General features: G+C 37.3%; 1 protein-coding gene across 1 annotated transcript in view; it reads right to left on the bottom strand.

The window, feature by feature from the left end:
* The window catches only part of FREM2 (FRAS1 related extracellular matrix protein 2), a 230,825-nt gene that overhangs the window by 90,922 nt on the left and 120,609 nt on the right, over positions 1-19,294 (bottom strand). The window contains exons 5-6 of the mRNA XM_008576888.1: positions 16,458-16,583; positions 15,112-15,363 (exon numbers count right to left, since the gene is read on the bottom strand). Coding sequence (XP_008575110.1) covers positions 15,112-15,363; positions 16,458-16,583 — 378 coding nt within the window. The remainder of the gene's footprint in view (positions 1-15,111; positions 15,364-16,457; positions 16,584-19,294) is intronic.

Here is a 19,294-nt window from a genome sequence, read left to right as displayed (position 1 = left end):
GCAGGCCAGGACTTCGGAGTGCTCTGCTTTCAGCTGAGTTGCAGCTTTTGGTTTATATATAAATTATCTTTACGGTTTATGATGTCAGCAAAAGGATACACCAGACGTCTGTTACTGGCAAGTAAATAGAGCTTTCTGATGATAACAACAATATTTATTGAGAGATATTTTCTACTTATTCAACCTTTTATGTATTTTCCTGGTTTTTACTGGACTATTTCTTTTAATAGTTTTAAACTTAAAAATTCTGAAGTCTTGTATCTGAGAAGCTGCTTTGCAGATTTACGCGATTTTTAGTGCTGATTTTTTGTGACTGAGATCTTAGGGTTCCTATAAATGTTTAGTGACCTGCTTTCAGGATTGTAGTGATAATAAATCAGCAATATTTACCCTTTGATGACTACACGATGGTATTACGTGGCCAGCACTCACTCACCCGTTTAGAAGAGATGGGAGTCAAGCAGATAGTGTTACTATATATATATATAAAGACAAAACAAACACAAGACAGTATTTACCCATAAGGACTTGACAAGAGAGCCATAACTCAATCCTTCAGAAAGGCCACTGCTTCCACTGGGTGGTTTGCTAAATGAAATAGAAACTGCAATGCTGTTCCTTGTCCAACTGAAGTACCAGACTGCACTAACGTGCTTTCTTATGGTCTGGGAGGAACTATAATTGGTGAAAGGTAAACCAGAACTGTTCACTTACAAGTTATCCTAATATCTATAACAGTTTAATTATTCTAGGGTAATATTCAGGTGCTGTATGCACGTAAAAGTATATAGCTTGTTTCATCTTATAAAGTTCTCTACTAGAATACCTGATAGTATTTGAATATTACGGTGAAGAAGCAGAAGGCAGCTGTGTCTAAATATACACACCTCCAGTACAATAGGAGGTAGGCCACCCCATGGTTAACGGTATAGACTCTGTAGTCATACTGGCTAAATGCTTATCAGGTATTTGACCTTGAGCAAGCTACCTAATCACTTACAGATGACGAAACCAAGTTATAACACAATCTCACTCATTGTGTGCATGCACACAATGAAATAATTCAAGTAGGTTTAGCAAACCTAGGAAGGCGCCTCTGTTAGTTTTTACATGAAATATGTGATATCTATGAAGCCCTGAAAATTAAGGACATGAGTTAACTTAGTACTGTGGACAGCATGATCCTATTTAATATCTCAACCCTAATATACTAGAACCACCCTAGCAGACTACATGCTTGCAAATGCAGACTTCAGAAATATGAGAGCTTGTTTCTGGGTGAACGGGCCCTATATTCTGGCACTGTTCCCTGTGCTCACTTTCTTGTGGGCAATAAGGTCATTCTTCAGTGTAAATTACACAAAACGGTTAGCAGTTCTCATAAAGAACTCTGGAGCCTTTGCCTTTTCTGGTAATGGTGGTGAAATGTTTTCATGCAAATAGCAGGAGAGACTCAGGTGGCTGCTTGCCAAGCTCTCATGTGTGTGGCAGAACAAAGCTCTTGATGCCTTTTGTACCAGCAGCCTGAAAAAGACCAGGGGAGCCCACAGCAGCACAGCAGCAAGGTCCTTTGGAGGTTTTGACCATACCAGCTTGCGTCAAATGTACTCCGTTGCTAATGAACCCACTCTAGAAGTCCTTGACCCTTGCTCATTTACCTTTACTTTAATCTGTGCACTGCCCAGCTCCTCCCTTATGAAACTGCTCCCCCTTTATGGCTGGTCAGCTGGGTTCTGAGTCCAGGTACAAAATTAAGTACAGAGGGTCAGAAATTGGGGCCCTGGGGGACTTCAGGCCAAACCTGGACAAATCTCACTTCTCTGGACCCTCCTACTCATATTTGCTGAATGACTCACCCACACATATTCCCAAATGCTCTTTTTCTTCCTGCCCTCTCCCACTCATGTTTGTTAAAAATGAATGAATGCTATAATTTTGCAACCTTTCTCCTGAAACCATTACATTATAATAATAATAAAAAAAAGTGGTGATGTGACTCTTTATCAGAAAGTGGCTTAAATTTAATGCAAAGGATTTACAAAGTGAGGGAATAAAACCACACTATGTCAGTTTTTAGTTACTTTTTAAAAGAGGCGACATTTAAAACCAGTTTGTTTACAAGGCTTAAGGGTGGACTTATTTGACAACTCCAGTAGTGCACTTAATCCTGCACATTCCCACAATTTTCTTGTTATATAATAAATGATAATTACTATTTGCAAATATCAGCCAAAAATCTGTATATTAATATTTAGTAGAAATATATTCTAATAGTCTTTCATTATTCCACTCCACATACTTGATTTAATATATATATATGAAATTCCACTGCACAGTAATTTACTCTTTACCCTCTCTCCTCTTCTTTGTAGTTTTCATCTATCCTCCTGATTTCAACTACCACCATCAGATATGTGACTTACAAATCTCAAACTGTAGCTTAGTTAGTTCTGTATTTATACCAGGCTATTGCCCGATTCCACCGGAATGTCCTACGGGCAGCTCGTACTTAGTACATGTGAACACAGTTTCTCATCTTCTTCCAACTTCATTTCCCTAGACTGGTTTCCTCTCCTGACATCCTAAAATGGTACCTCCATTCTTTGGGCCTTCCATGCACAAACAATTTTGGATGGACATTTTTAAAAATTCCCCTCCTTTGTCCTCCCTACATGGGGTCCTAGTCATGGCAGGCTTCTCCTAGTAGTGGGTCCTTTCCTTCCCACCTCCTCACCCTACATTTCCAATTCTTTTTTCGTTCCAATTTTCGTCCACTTATATTGCTAGCTCATTACAAAGCTTCAAACACTGCTTTATTTCACACTCTTGTTCAAATATTTCCAGTTGCTCCCTATCACATAAATCCAGACATCCTTATTCATTCAAGTCATTCACAATGTGCTTCAACCTTATTTTTCCAGACTCTACTGCCAACGATTCCTACCTTACTTTTGTTTAGTTAGTTTTTAAAGTGCTTTCCTACAGATCATGTTATTTGGTCCTCACAAAAATTCTGTAAGGTAAGAAAGTCAGGTGATAATATGCTCATGCTTCAGTGAGGAAACAGGCTCAAGAAGAATGAGGAAGAAAGGAGAGTTGGTCAAGAATTGTTGACGAGAAAGTAGCACAAGCATGTCCACAACCCAGGACTCCTAACACGCACTCTGAGGAGCTGGGCACTAAACCTTCTCATAAAAGTCAGCCTGGCCAAACTGGATTGTTCACTGTTCCCCAAAGCCTTTCTCTCCCTCATCCTTTCACTGATGCAATCTTGGAATATTTGGCTTATTCACAATTCATCAAAATCCTTTCCATCTTTTAAAGGCTACTTCTTTCCTCCTCTGACTCACAGAGTGAGTGATTCATACAATTGCTTTCAATCAGACTCTGCCTTTTAGTCTCCTTTTTACTGTTTCAAATTCTTATTAAAAGAAATTATTCTCACTTAACCTTTTATATGCTTGGTTTTTTTTTTCTCTTGAATAGATTTAAAGTACTGTAAGATCCTGGCCTATGTCTTAAATGTCTTTGTATTCCCCATATGTTACACTTAGTAGGTGCACAACAAATATTTGCTGCATGTGTGGTACTTGATGGTAGATTTTTTAAAATAGCAAGCTTTTTACTGTTTCAAATTCTTATTAAAAGAAATTATTCTCACTTAACCTTTTATATGCTTGTTTTTTTTTTCTCTTGAATAGATTTAAAGTACTGTAAGATCCTGGCCTATGTCTTAAATGTGTTTGTATTCCCCATATGTTACTGGGCAACATAGACCTAAATTTAGGACATATATCCAACACATTTATAGCTGCGTATCTTAGTAGGTGCACAACAAATATTTGCTGCATGTGTGGTACTTGATGGTAGATTTTTTAAAATAGCAATATATTTTATATATACTATTTTATTTTTGTTTTGAAATCAAAGTGTGTAGTATCCACATTATTATATCTAGTATCCTTCCCATATGGAAAAACTGTATAATCTCTATTATTCAGTGCACTTCTGCAATGCCTTCCACAGAGAAGGGGACTCACTAAACATCCATGGGCTTTTACTGAGTCCTTACCATCATCAACTACATTAAACAGTCTACTAATGGCTGCAAAACATTAATATTCTGAGCAGTTAGAAACTCATTCTCCCACTTCTTGAATTTTAATATTGCTTTAACTCAAGCATACTAAATACAGAATGTAACTTCATTTTGTCAAGTTGTTACTTTAATTGAATCTGGCCATTTCTCACAATGAATGGTCTGTCATCTTTAATTGGAGCTTACACTAATGTAAATAATTATATTCAAGACAAAAAAGGATGGCAAGTAGATCTTTCAGCTCAGCACAAATGAATAAAAAATATTTCATTCACACACTATACCATGATGTATTTTTCTAGCACCAGAAATATTTTCTTGTCTAAGGTACTCCTGCTGTTGAGAAAGCTTTTGGGATGTCAGCGAGCTTTTGAAAGGCACTGAATTGAGTTACATTTACCACAGTGCTCACCATGTTGCCTTTTATATGTCCCTGGCTTATAACTAGCATGGCAATTTTTCCAGGGTGGTCGAGGAAGCCAGCTAAAACCCCTGTAGGTTGTCACACAAAAGCAGAGAATGGATTCAGCTTGAATGTTCCTTAATTCACTTCCAAAGACTGACAACAAAGATTAGTGAAATATTGTTAACACTGACTTAATACTCTTCCTAATGAACCAATACTGCAGTGAAATTGCAACCTTACGAAATACTGAGGACTGAAGACATTGATGTAGGATATTTACTATGTGCATGTAATGACAGTGCTATTCTTAATGTGTTGCTGATGGGTAACATGCTGCTCTCTTCCAAACACAATGAAAATCTTAGCTGTTTCTTAAAGATGCAACACAGACTGTACAAAGACATATTTCTGTACTTCTAGAGCCCCTCCACTACTGTCATATGGTTAAGAGTTAGCACAGAGAAAACCTTTGGCCCCAGCTGAGATTTTCAGACACTTGTATCTAAGAGAAGTCACTAGTGGTTGAGGGCTTGTGCTTCCACTCTGCAGGCACAGAAATGCCATTTTACATTTTCACTGAGGAATAATCTAGCTTTGGAGAATCAATTCTCTTTTTAAAATTCTGATTGCCCTGAGTTACAAGGGGGTTATTTCGTTTTAGTCAGGGAATAATAATTGGTTTGTTGATTCCTCATCTGGTATACCCATCACTGCAGAAACAAACATAGCAATCAGAGCAAAAATTACTGGAAAGCCAGGAGGAACACTTCATCCAGACTGTGCACAGGCTTAGACATTTTCCCTCCTCCAACTGCATAATTTTTAGTGACTGAAAAATTGGCCACCCTCAGAAACAACATCTCCCCTTTGACCAATGTCGACCTTTATGTGGACTATTCTTTTTTAGATTCTATGCCAATTTCTTCCCTTCGGTTATATCGTTAGGTATTACTTGTATTTTATTCTCCTTGATAAGATTCAGGGTTCATTATAGCCTAGCAGTGAAGTACATTGAATCTGAGTTAAATAGACCTAAATTTAGGACATATATCCAACACATTTATAGCTGCGTATCTTAAGCAATTTTCTTAGCCTCTCTAAGTCTCAGTTTTTCCATTTATCAAATGGAGAAGATATCTATACCTACTTCATAGAGTTGTTTTGAGTTTCAACTGGATTATTCATGTAAAGTCCTTTGTACATAAGTACTCAAAAGTGACAGCTATTAGTATTGAGTATGCATTATTGCATATGAATGAAACTTAACTTTCTCTCTGCTGAACTGGACATTCTTCTCTCCATGATGAACTGGTGAAACTCTACACAGGCAGTACTTTATAGCTAGCAATGTTTCGTTTTTCACTTATAGACTATGTAAATAGTAAGCAAAACATCACTGTAAGATGCCAATTTCTAAAATGAAAAAATATATGAAAGATTAGCATACCCATTATAAATGCATGGAAATGAGACGAGATTGAGAGGCATTAATAAAACTCGACCAAAAAGTTAGTAAGATGTGAAGTATTCCTTTTTTTTTTTTTTCCTTTTTGTCTTTTTTCATGTCCGGCAACGGATCGCAACCGTCAGTGTCGCGCCCGTACCGGACCGGGACTGGCAACAGGATCGCAAAACTTGGTGCTGTGCCCGCACCTCACTCAGCCAGTGAGCGGGAACCGGTCTGTATGTGGGATCTGAACCCTTGGCGGGAGCGCCGCCGCGTTCCCAAGCGGTGCACTGTAGCAGTGCGCCACCGGGCCGGCCCAAGATGTGAAGTATTTCAACAAAGATGATCATAAAGCAAATTCCTCTGGAATAAACTTTCCTATCATTTCAAATATTGGTGAAATATTTGTGTGTGGGAAAACAATCCTCCAAATAGGCTGGTTAAAAGCTTTTAGTAAGTAAGAGGGATAAGATAACTCAAGCTTGTCACATGCTAGGTAGTACAGACTTAGGAAGGTTTTATAACACTTAGACACTGAAATGTGATTGATCCTCAGATTCTTTTTAGCATCTTTTTTGCAGGGATTGTCACACTCTTATACTGACTACTGTCCTCATCACCATTTCCCATTCTCTGCTTAGCATTCACAAAATCCACTCTTTTTTTTAAAAAATGAGAATTGTGTAAAATCGTTCATATTATAAATTACATGAGGGCCATTTCTGAATGTCTTCTTAAGCAATCTCATCTTCTCTCATGACTTTTATTATTATTAACAGAGTGAACTTGTAACAATGTCTCTAGAGGAGAACTCTATCTGGCACAGAACTCCTGATTTCCAGACCCATATCTTCAATTGTCTACAAAACACTCAGCACTTTGAAGTCACACAGGCTCTTCAAACTAGCATGCCCTAAATGAACTCATTCTTTTGCCCCCAAGCCAATTCTACTCCTATTCTCCCCATCCCAGTGAACTGTACCACACTTGACCCAAAGCTAGACACCAAAACATCATGCCTCAGTCTTTCCTGTCTTTCATCTTTACATGTCCAGTCAATCACCATGCCATGCCCATTCTTCCTCAGTGCTATTTCTCGGATGGCTCTTGGTCTCCGCGTCCCCATACAACCACCCTTTTCAGGTCATTGTCACCTATCACCTGTGTTCCTCCAGCAGCCTACTGAGCTCTTCATCCTATTCTCTATGTTGTAGCCAGAGCAGAGTGATATTTCTAAAACGCAAATGTGGTTTTCTCATTCACCTTAAAACCTTCTAGCGGTTCTCTATTTCTATTTCAAGAATAAAACACAACTCCTTTATATGGCTAGAAGGTCTTATAAGGTTGCCTTCTTGCCCATCTCTCCAAACTCCTCTTTGTTATTCACTCCTGTGGGCTCTGGGTTTTTGATGTGTCCACATCTTCAGTCCCCTGAATGCTTCCCAGCCATTCAGCCTGTGCACTTGTGGGTTTCTCCCCCAAGGAAGCCACTTTCCTTCTCTTTTCACCAGCTACCTTATCGTCCTAAAGTTTCAGCTAGGAAATTATGTTTTTAAAGAAGCCTTTCCTGAACTTGGGCTGAGAAAGATGTTCCTTCCCTAGTAGAGAGCTCATCCCATGTATTCTATGCCTGTCTGTTCACTTATCCATGTCTGAAATGTCCATAGCTGAGAGGCTGTGGTTCTCTTGTTTGCTCTTGCATCACCAGCATCTAGCCATGTGCCCATACATAGGTGTTCAGTTCACATATTTTGAATGAATAGGTAAATATCAGATTTTCAAATAGTATTTGCTGAACAAATGAGTAAATATTTATTAAACTGTAGTGAGACATTATCCAGAGATTCCATCTCATGATTTACTTGAACCAGGAAATCCTTAAATTGGAAAGTTTCTTCTTCCAAAGCTAAATTTGTCCTGTACATTATTAATTTTACAGTGTACATCTATTCAAAATAAAGGACATCAGTGTATTTGCTTATACTTAATTATGTATATTCTGGTGAATTTATTGTCTGCTTTGTTTTGTCTTATCCTTACAAACTTTGCTATGGTGCTTCCCACATTGTAGGACTGCAGTGAAAGTTGAATGATAAAAAGTAATGATCCAAAACCGAAGTGTTTTGCATTAATGCAGGAAGGTTAGCTGCCTATAGGAGCAAATACACACTCCAGAGATATTTTAATCCATGGAAGAAGGGGAGGGACATTTTTGTTTCCATGTTTATCTTTGCATTATTTGTATTAAGTATATGACAGAAATACTGAAATGACTTCCATAGTCAAGCAAAAAGGAAGGCCCATTAAATGACAAAAATTAGGGTCTGCTCCAGTTCACTGAGGAATAGATAAGGGACATGGGGAAGTAAAGATATTACTTGGTAGAAGTGAACTCACTTGAAGTAAGAATTTGAAGATACTTTCTGGCATTGGAAATCAGGCAAGTGGTAAGGCAGAGACAAGTCAGATGAAACAAGTAAGGTATTTTTGGCTTTCTGTGTTTTATGTGCTTTTGTATTTATTATTCTTTCATGTGCAATTTTAGGAATGGTGGCCAAGGGAAGGAAATGGTGAATAATCAAGATAACACATGAAACACCTTTACAGCAAATGCATAGGTAGAAACTTGGTTGCTGGACCCTCTCACTTGACACTTCACCAGTCCCATCCTAGACGCTTTTCAACTTAGACACCAAGGCAGCAAAGAGGTTGAGGAGGATTTTTCAGATGCTTTCTATTAAAATATATATTTGTAAATGTGCTGTTGGGGAAGTACTGAGACTGTTTTCTTTACTGGTTTCAAATTTAATTTGTTGCCTTTCCCCCTTTATGTAATATCAGTCACTAGCAGTTCTTGACGACAATGGAGAAGCAAACTGTTTCAGTCACTATCCCTGATCAAGGGTTCATGTCTTTTTCTCATGGGAATTTGGTTTAAAATGGTACTTTTCTGTGCCCACTGACACTTTGACTATGATATTCTATGTGAAAAATTCTTTCTGGAAAATGATAAAATTGGATTAATTAAAATAAGACTTCAAATAACCTATTTTGTGACTGACTTGAATATCTATCAATAAAAAAAAGAAAACTAAGGTTTGCTCAGTAATTAAATCATTGTGCCAAAGAGGTCATGTCCAGAAGTTAAAGCTCTTAACAGCAATTTATTTCACAGAAAAAGAAAAAAAAGAAGTTTGGATGACCTAGCTCTGACTCCGCCATGGTATTACTGAAATGATAGCAGTTAGTCCGAACAGCAATGTAGTAGAAGAATAGTCCATAAGCACCACTACAGGGAACAGTGCTAGACATATGTCATTTTCACTCAGTGAAAGCTTTCCTAATGAATTACAATGGCAATATTGTGAAGGATACTTGAAAACCTTCTTATCACAAATGCTATACATAAAATAAACATTCTTTTAAACATAAATTTTTACAATAAAGAGAGGGATACCTTCAAGAAGATAGAGAAAACCACAGCACCAGGTAAATGAGCTAATACTGTGGCTACTCTGACTGATCTGCATTTGATTATTCAACACAGGGATAGAAGACAGAGGTGGGAATTTGGAACTGAAACCCCAAGTGTGAAGCCTGAGTACTAGAAGAGTTAAGTGAGTTAAAATAAAAATCCACCCACTAACAGAGCTTGTTGTTTCTTCCTGAACTCTGGATGTGGAAAAATGTTTCAACTGGCTTCTCTGATATTTGTATATAGATTCTTGGTTTTAATTCACAATATCTATTTGGCATTGGAACTCCTCAAATAGAAAGAAAATTAATGTAGAAATTGGACTTGACAAATGTTAATGCAAAACTGCTCTGAAGGTTTAATTCCAGGACCTAGATTGTACAGGTTTTCCACATATAAAGTCCTATTAAAAATGAGTTCATAATTCAAAACTACTACACACAAGAAAATAATATAACGTGAGCAAGAGGCAGCTGAAGTAATGTATAGGAGATTTGGATCTTTTAAGATCTTCAACAATAAAATTGTACAATAAACATTATAAATGTTTAAACTTACTAAATACATCCAAGAAGAAACTATATAAAGAAAAGAATAAGACATGATAGAAAGGAAAAGACAAATATGAACAAACTTCACACAGAATTTCTAAAAATGAAAGTATAATTATTGAAATAAAATATTTCAATGGATAGGTTAAATAGCACTTTAGACATAGCTAGAGAGAGAATTAGCCAATTGTAAGATAGATCTGAGCAAAGAACAGAAATTAATAAGGTAGAAAATGAAAGTCATAGCAATCATCAAAAGAAAAATCAGAGCCAAGAACAGTTTTTTAAAAAGAAACTGTAATAAAATATACAAAGTGGCAGAAAAATAGGTTGAGAGATAAAAGGAAAAGAGAGACAAAGAGAGAGAATAGATAAGCATTATTTCGAATAAAAAGAAGACATGACTAGAGGTACAATAAAGGAGTTTGGTAATCTTAAGAGAATATTATGACAAATTTATGCCATTAATATGACAATATAGATGATATGAAAAATTTCCTTAGGAAAAAATAACTTACCATATTGCCTTAAGAAGAAATTGAAAATTTAAACATACCTAAAATTTAAAAAAGTAAACGGTAGGCTAAAATGTAACTACGTATGTACAGGTGGACTTGTAGTTTTACCAAATTTGTGAAATCAAATCATCTCAATCTTATTTAAAGTTTCCAGAGGAAAAAAACAATTGAAAATTTAAACATACCTAAAATTTAAAAAAGTAAACGGTAGGCTAAAATGTAACTACATATGTACAGGTGGACTTGTAGTTTTACCAAAGTTGTGAAATCAAATCATCTCAATCTTATTTAAAGTTTCCAGAGGAAAAAAACAAGGAAGACAGTAGTCCAACTCATTCGGTGAGGCTATTATAAATGTGATTCTAAAAACAGAGAAACAAATTTAAAGTCCCATCTCACTTATAAATATAGATTAAAAGTACTAAATAAAATATTTCTAAATTTAATCTAGCAATTTATGAAAAAGTGTTATGAATGAGTAAGTTTATTTAAGCATATAAGGATGGCATAAGGTTAGTAAATCTGAAATTCAATTTTACGTTCACAGATTGAAGGGAAAAAACTATATGATAATTTGAATAGATGCAGAAAATCTTTTGATAAAATAGAAAACACTGATTTCTGATAAAAGCTTTTGTCAAGTTAGTTGTTTCTTTAACCTGATAAAATATTACTAGAATCCCATCGCATACATCATTCTAAGTAGTGAACCATTATAAGTATTTCTTGTCACATTAGAAGAAAAGACTAGAATGCCTTTTCTACCACTTCCATTCAATATTACACTAAAGGTCCTATACTCTTATAGCACAAGAAGAAAAGAGAAAGACATAAGACAATGTTGAGAAATGTCAAGGAAGAAAGAAACTTGGTGAATGAAAAGGAATGGCTGAGCTCTAAATACGGGTCCTCGGGTCAATATTATCGATTTTATGGGATGACATCTGATATATTACCCATCACTGATTTTTCAAGTATCAGATCTTCTGAGAGTATTTTTCACTGAAGAAGTACTATACATTATCAATTAGCCAGGTGGATAGATTCTGAAATACTTCAAGCAAAAGGATTCTGTGGGCAGGCAGCAGTGAACAAGATAAAGTCATAAGCTACCTTGAAGTTATTTCTTATTGAATTGAATACTAAGGTGGGAAACCCCAACTTTAACCTCAGGATGGAGAAGATCAGGCTTCAGGGTGAGTCTGTGCTGTCTGCTATGCTATGTTGTCCAGGGAATAATTCCTTCTGGTAGGTCATAGTAATCTCATAGATGAGTTTCTGAAGACTTGAAAATAAAGAAGTGTGGACTGGGCTTATTTTGCTCATGATATTTCAAAGAACTGTGAAGAGAAAATAACCACCCAGACGGGTAGCAGGATGTGACAGAAGTGGTTTATTCACAGCAGAGGCCCTATTAGGCTTGTCTCTAGCTTCCCCTTTTCTGTATTGTCTTTTCCTCTTCTTCTTAGATATGATGCTCTTTCACTTTCTTGGACTGGGCTTATTTTGCTCATGATATTTCAAAGAACTGTGAAGAGAAAATAACCACCCAGATGGGTAGCAGGATGTGACAGAAGTGGTTTATTCACAGCAGAGGCCCTATTAGGCTTGTCTCTAGCTTCCCCTTTTCTGTATTGTCTTTTCCTTTTCTTCTTAGATATGATGCTCTTTCACTTTCTCCCTTAATTTCTTGGACTGTCCTGTTCTAACTCTTCATCTTGTCTTTGACTTGCTCTCGTGAGATCTACTATCTCTGCACCTTCATCTCTGTCTCTCCCTTCTCTTTGTCTCTGCCTCCTTTTTTCTTATCCAGTAACTGGACTGGCCATTGTATTTTCAAACATAATTGCAATATTTGTAAAATGACATTAATAAATATTGCTCTTAATTAGGAAATAACTTTAAGTACATACTATGTGATTACATAACATTATAAAATACTCCCATTTGCAACAATATGGATGATCCTGGAGAAACTTACATTGAGTGAAATAAGCAAAGCACAGAGGGATGAATACCACATGTGCTCAGTAATATGTGGGAGCTAAGAGAGAAAGAAGGAAGGAAAGAAAAGACCACAGTACTGCTTAGGTCTTGCAGAGGGAGAGAACATTCCTTGGGCTACAAAGTGGAGCGGGAGGGGGAAAAGGGGAGGTGGAGGGAAGTGAGGATAATTGGGTGGGGGATACGGGGTACAAAAGCAATTTCTGGTAATGGGCATGCTGCCAGTATGAATCTGGCCCTCACATCATGCCATGAGGGGTGACAATCAGCTTTGTATCTCATGAATATTCATAACAAAATAAATAAATAAATAAATAAGAAAAAAATGTTCTAAAAATGGCAAAGCTAATGTATGGTGATAAAACCAGATCAGTGGTTGCACCTGAGACAGCAGGTGGGAAGCGTGGAATTGACTGTAAAGCTAATGTATGGTGATAAAACCAGATCAGTGGTTGCACCTGAGACAGCAGGTGGGAAGCGTGAAATTGAGGCACCAAAGATATTTCTGGGAGGGTGCAAATGTTCTACTTTTTGACTGGAGTAGTGGTTACAGGTATGAAAAACTGTCAAACTCATCCCACTGTACACGTAACCTGAATGTTACGGAATGCAAGTAGATCTGAATAAAGTTGATTTTTAAAAATAAATCAATAAAAAATACCGCAGAAGTAAAAAAATAAATCTTCATAGGTTTTCTAACCATCATACCACCAGAGCAGATTAAGCAACACTTTATCTCTTGCGCATGATTAGCTCTTGGCTGGGGAAACTGGAATGTGCCTATCTTCCTGACAATGGCAAAGTTTACTGTTCATGGTTTTGGGTTTTGTGCTGAGTAGTTTCATGGTGTGAGTTTTGTAAAGATTAAAGTGATGGCAATGGGAACCAAGGTTTGGGTGGGAAGAGATACAAATGAGGCTGTGGGACCTGTGAGAATTATAATGTACACCTGAGATGAAAAGGGTCTACCCAAACGAAAGTAGTGAAGTGAAAGGGAAAAGACAGGACCTTTGATCTATTGTGAAGGCGTTTGGTGAGTGGAGGAAAGAGAGATGATGATGGCTGAGAGCGTTCCTGACACTCTGCTGGTCCAAAGCTCACACCTTTCAATCTTACGAAGATTTGCTGATATATCTGTGAAAATGCCTGGCATCTGATAAATAATGGTTTCTTTCTGTACCTTTATTTTTTTTCCCATGTGCATCCTATAGCAAGCCATACAGGAAAGATTTTTGCCAACAACACAAGCTGAACTAAAGTAATCATTAATTATATTTTCTATTTTTAAATTAAACCTATCTCTTTCTATGTCTATTAATATAGATACGTCAGTAGAGAAATAGCTAGATAGTAGATAGGCGCTTAGTGTGGACTATTAGATCTGTTTTTGCTGACATTCAAAATACTGGCTCTCTCTCTAAGATCAACTGAATTTTTAAAAAATTCTGTATTTTATTTAAGTATAGAATAGAACTTTTTATTAAATTAATAAACTAAAGCAACATTTAAAAATATTAGAGTAGCTTACATATGTAGGGTATTATCTAAGTGAAATGTAGAATCAAGACTTTCTTCCTAATTAGGAATAATTCCTTGATAAATTCCTAATGTTTATCATTAGTGTTTAAGCCTTTTCCATGAAAAAAATGGACATTATTATATATTTCACAGGATTGTTAGGGAAAGAAAGCACAGTGAGGCACAAAGGCCTCAGCGCTGGGCCTGGCAAGAGTATAAGGTCACAAGACACGTGACGAATCCCACCTGTCCTGTTGTCCTCCGCTTACCAACTACCAAAGACCCTTCCTGGTAGGTTATTTTGAAATTCCTGAGTTTTAAGATTATTTGGGATTAAAGTCTTTTGACACCTCCCACTTCTCTCTGATCCAAAAGTCTCATTCCTCAGTTTCCTCTTCTTTCATCTGACATGAGGAACATTTCAAAGGACAAAGAAAAACAGTCTAGCATGGGGGTCACGTCTCTCAGTTCACTGCTCTCTGCTTTCCTCACAAGATTAGGTACAAACTGTTTCTTGAACCAAGAAGATTAAGACCGCTTTGCTCCTTTTTCTATGAAGGGTCCGGGGATTACTTCATGGTAATTTAGTGCCCCTGGGTGAGCGTGGCCTAGTATAACCTCCCTGTTTTTGGGGGGTTAGAGAGCTGCCCGTTGGACTTCATTTTCCATATATTTACTACCTTTTTTAGTTATTCATTTAACAGCCTTGTCTCATGGGTTTCATTGAAAAACAGGTTACAAAATATATGCTTTGAAAACAAAGCAAGACAAATGAAAAAGAAATAAATTAGGTTTATTAAAATTGGTTCAATTCTTTGCTGTGAAATTTAAGAAGTTTAGTCTCCAAGTGGTAAATAGCATTGTGAAAAAAAAACTATACAGAGGAAAAAACACATAGGGATGACTTTTGCCCTTTAAAAACATTAAATCAAGAAAGACAAATTGATTGATGCAGCCAACTAGGAAACCTAGTTGCACTATAAAATCAAGCATAAGATACGTGCGCACGTTATAATTCTTGCAGACCTCCATTTTTCTGTCTGGGAAGTTGTGCCTGATAAAGAGAAGAATTTTCAGGTAAATTAGTACTTACCATCGTCTTTGTCAGGGACGATTGTAACCCGAGCCTCTGGGAACTCTGATCCGACTCTCCCACCCATGGGCATGCTCAGCAGGACACGGAATGTTTCCTCCTCTTCGTACAAGGAGTCATCGATAATGACTATCCGACACATTTTCTCCTTTTCGTCTTTGTCAAAGCGGATGACACTGGTGTGGTCCTCAGGCCTGGATATGTAATCAGAATAAGACAACACTGAAGTCGGCACAGTTCCGGTAGCCGTTCCTGGAGGTGGAGAGAATCCAAAAGGTTTTATGTAGAACATATTACAAAGGTATTTCTGGAAACAATTATTTTCTCATATGGCATTTTAATGGTCAGTTAGTACATATGAACACCCCTGGAACTGCAATGGTAACTACACACTATTCTAGTGTCATGAGTCAACTTCACGATGACCTCAAACCTATGATGAATATTACATTTCAAGTGTTTTGCCTGTCAGTGGACTTTTGGATCAACATGATATTACAAAATAACAGCACCCACTATTCAGATGATAACTGTCCCAGCAAAGCACCAAGCACTTTACCTACTTACCTCCTTAATCCTCGTCACTACTCCACTGGGTTTTTCATATTTGGTAAGTGAGGTTTACAGAAATTAAACCTCATGTGCTCTGGGACCCAGAGCCCAAGACTGATCCCGAAATCTATTTTTAATCACTATTCTGTACTGCTTTTCAAGTCATATATATAAACAAGAATTTTAATGAAAATCTGCTCAGATATCAACAGCACATATGACCTTTTCTTTTGCATTCTTAGAAAATCTACTTGTTTCTTAGAAAGGCATTTATTATATGAATAAACATTAGGTATTAATTTTAATTTTACATTACATAAAATCACCTTTCATAGGATGCTCACCCATGAGCACAACTAATATTTTAAAATTTTGTTGAAATAAGTTTCCAACTAGTTTTAAATTATTTTTAAATTAGTTCCTTTTCCTTGGGTAGGCATTGTTTTACCATTTTTGTTGTTATTGTTTTTTTAAACACTAACCCCCTTCTACTTGAGGGGGCTTGAGAGGGCTTCAGTTCCCTGCCATCTAAAACGCCTTGAGTATTACAGTCAGTGACCACGTGAAGTCAGACATGTTTAAGATAAATAGCAGCAGAGTCCTTCCAGCCTCTCTCAGAGGAGCCTTCAAAGGTGCAACACTGAGAAAGAGCTCTGGATAAGTATTTTTTGTATTTATAAAAAAACTGATAAGAAAGTATACCCCATGTGGCAAAATATTATGGCTCCAACATGTGAAAGAGGCTTATTTATGTCTTTTGGGGGCTACTTTAGTTTCTTTGCAAATCGAGCTACCTTGTTGGGTATAACAGATCACCATTAACTCCTGCCTGACATCTCCACTTCTCCTGATGGGGACGAATAGTTCACCAACATCTTCTTCAATGGAGTATTCAGACTGGGGAATAAATACAGTTGACTCTAAAGAGAAAACACAATCACAACCTGTTATTTTTGTGCGAGCTTCTTATCTCTGAAACAATCTTATGCAAATTAAAGTTTCTCTAATAATTGATTTATACCCCTTGGATATTCTTTTGGAGATATAATAGTCTCCCCTTATCCATGGTTTTGCATTCTTTGGTTTCAATTACCTGGGGTCTGAAAATAGGTGAGCACAGTACAACAAGATATTCTGAGAGAGAAAGAGAGAGAGACAGAGAGAGAGAGAGAAAGAGAGAGAGGCAGTACACATAACTTTTATTCACATAACTTTTATTATAGTATATTGATATAATTGTCTCATTTTCTTACTAGTTATTGTTAATCTCTTACTGTGCCTAATTTATAAATTACATGTATATATAAGAAAAAACATAGCATATGCGGGGTGGGGTGCTATCCAAGGTTTCAGGCATTCCCTTGGGGGTCTTGGATCATATCCCTCCCAGAAAAGGGGACTACAATGAGGGAAAGGAGGGAAGAAAGGTGGGAAAAAGTAGGTATAAAGTGTGTAGGCTCTGGGCCAGTGAATTTTTTAATCTAGAAACAAAACCCAACATGGCTTTTATCTCCAGTAATTGCTTTTTTCTCAATTAATAAGTGTGGCTGACACTGTTCCTTTAAATCCAACTTTGTTCTCTTGGCACAGATTAACACCTTCCAAGGAAGGAGTGGAATCTGAGATGTGAAAGTGACCTCAGATGTCATCCTGTCCCACCTCTTACTTTGCAGGTGAGGAAACTCAGCCTCATAGAGTGGAATTTATTTGCCAAGGGCTCTTACTAATCGAGTCAGGATGAGAACTCAAATCTCGTAAGGTTTGCTCTGCTGTTCTCTTTACCCCAAATGTGTTCCTTTTGGATGACTCATGATTAAAAATATAACAATATGTTCATCAACACTTTTTATTTTTTTTTAATAGCTGTTCCTTTAGAATTCATAAATCTGTTTATCAGCTGTACGGAATACTTCTGTAGGGTCCTTCCTCCCCTAGTAAAATAACAACACGTAGTAAACAACATTATACTAGGGTACTTCAAAATGTTCATGGAAGGATTCATATTGTCTTTTAATTCTGTTTTTTCATGAACCTTTTAGATTAAAAATATAACAATATGTTCATCAACACTTTTTATTTTTTTTTAATAGCTGTTCCTTTTGAATTCATAAATCTGTTTATCAGCTGTAAGGAATACTTCTGTAGGGTCCTTCCTCCCCTAGTAAAATAACAACACGTAGTAAACAACATTATACTAGGGCACTTCAAAATGTTCACGGAAGGATTCATATTGTCTTTTAATTCTGTTTTTTCAGGAACCTTTTGAAGCACCTTTGTATTTATATAATATTATAAATCTCGATGATTCATTTGTAACATAGTTGACAGGTATACTAAATAATAAAAATGGCATAATTAAATTGTCAAAAACCAGTTACTATGGAAAACTACAACAACCATTTAGTTCAAGTTTGACATTGTAAACCCCAAACAGATGCCCTGGTATTCGACTGGGAGTCTGTTCTACGGAAAGCCTCACATCCACAGAGAAAATGCCTCATGCTTATTTTTAAAACAGTAAGCCCCCCTGCTTTTGATGACTACAAAAGACCCGCTGGAATAGCGGATACAGCCCTGGGGTACATGCTCCACCCTGCTCCACCCTGCTCTGTGCCCAGGAGCTGACCCATGTGAACCACACCAAATGGCTTTCTGTCGGGTCAGCCAGAGGGGACACGGGAAGGATCCAGGAGGGCAGGAGCAGAGGGGGGTCAGGCATTTCTTCCCTGGCTCCCCTCACGTTCCCAGAGCTGGCTGCACCTCCACTGTAGTGGACTGAATTATGTCCCCCCAAACTCACTGAGGCTTGAATTGTCTCCCAAGTTCTAGGTATTAGAAACTCAGCCCCCACTATGACTGTTAAGAGGGTGGGAAACCCTGTTATGATAACTGAAAGGTGGAGCCTTGAAGAGGTGTTTGGATTGTAGGACCATGCAGTAGTGAATGGGTTATAAATGGTGGTCGGGGGCGTGGCTCTGAGGGCTTTAAAAGAAGAGGAGAGTCTCTCTCTCTCTCTCTGCTCTCTCTGTTCTCATCTTGTGGTGAGAGACGCCTGGGCCACTGTCACCAACACTAGATGGACTTCCCAGCCTTAGAAACTGTAAGCAATAAATTTCATTTTCTTTATAATTACCCAGTTCTGTGTATTTTGTTATAAGCAATAAAAATGAACTAATACACCCACTAAAGGTCCCAGTGCCTGCAGGGGACCCTTGTCACACTCTGGGCTCAGCCAGCCTCTCCTCCTCTGCACCCCTCAGGCCTACCTGTGGTGACCGTGCCACTCTCACTAGCCTTGGGGCACTTCTCACCTGGGGGTTAACAGATCCTTGCCCTGACTTTGTAGTCATGTGATCAAATTCTTTTTAAATTACTCATTTTGAGTGTGCCATTTGTTTTCTTCTAGGACTCTGAGGGATATATCAACTTTAAAAATGCCCTCATTAAAAAAAAAATCTGTGAATGTAAGATTTTATAACAAATTATTCATTTATCAAACATTGATACAGTGACTTCAACTTGCCAGGCACTGTAGAAATAAACAAAATATCTGGCCTGAAGCTTTCATTCTAGTCGGAAGGTGGGGAGAGGAAAGAAAATAAACAAACATACAAAAAATACACAGTATATG

The sequence above is a fragment of the Galeopterus variegatus genome, unplaced genomic scaffold, assembly GCF_000696425.1.
Source record: "Galeopterus variegatus unplaced genomic scaffold, G_variegatus-3.0.2 Scaffold1418, whole genome shotgun sequence".
Classification (NCBI taxonomy): Eukaryota; Metazoa; Chordata; class Mammalia; order Dermoptera; family Cynocephalidae; genus Galeopterus; species Galeopterus variegatus.
Note: the sequence above shows the minus strand (reverse complement) of the source record. Positions and strands in the feature narration are given on the sequence as shown.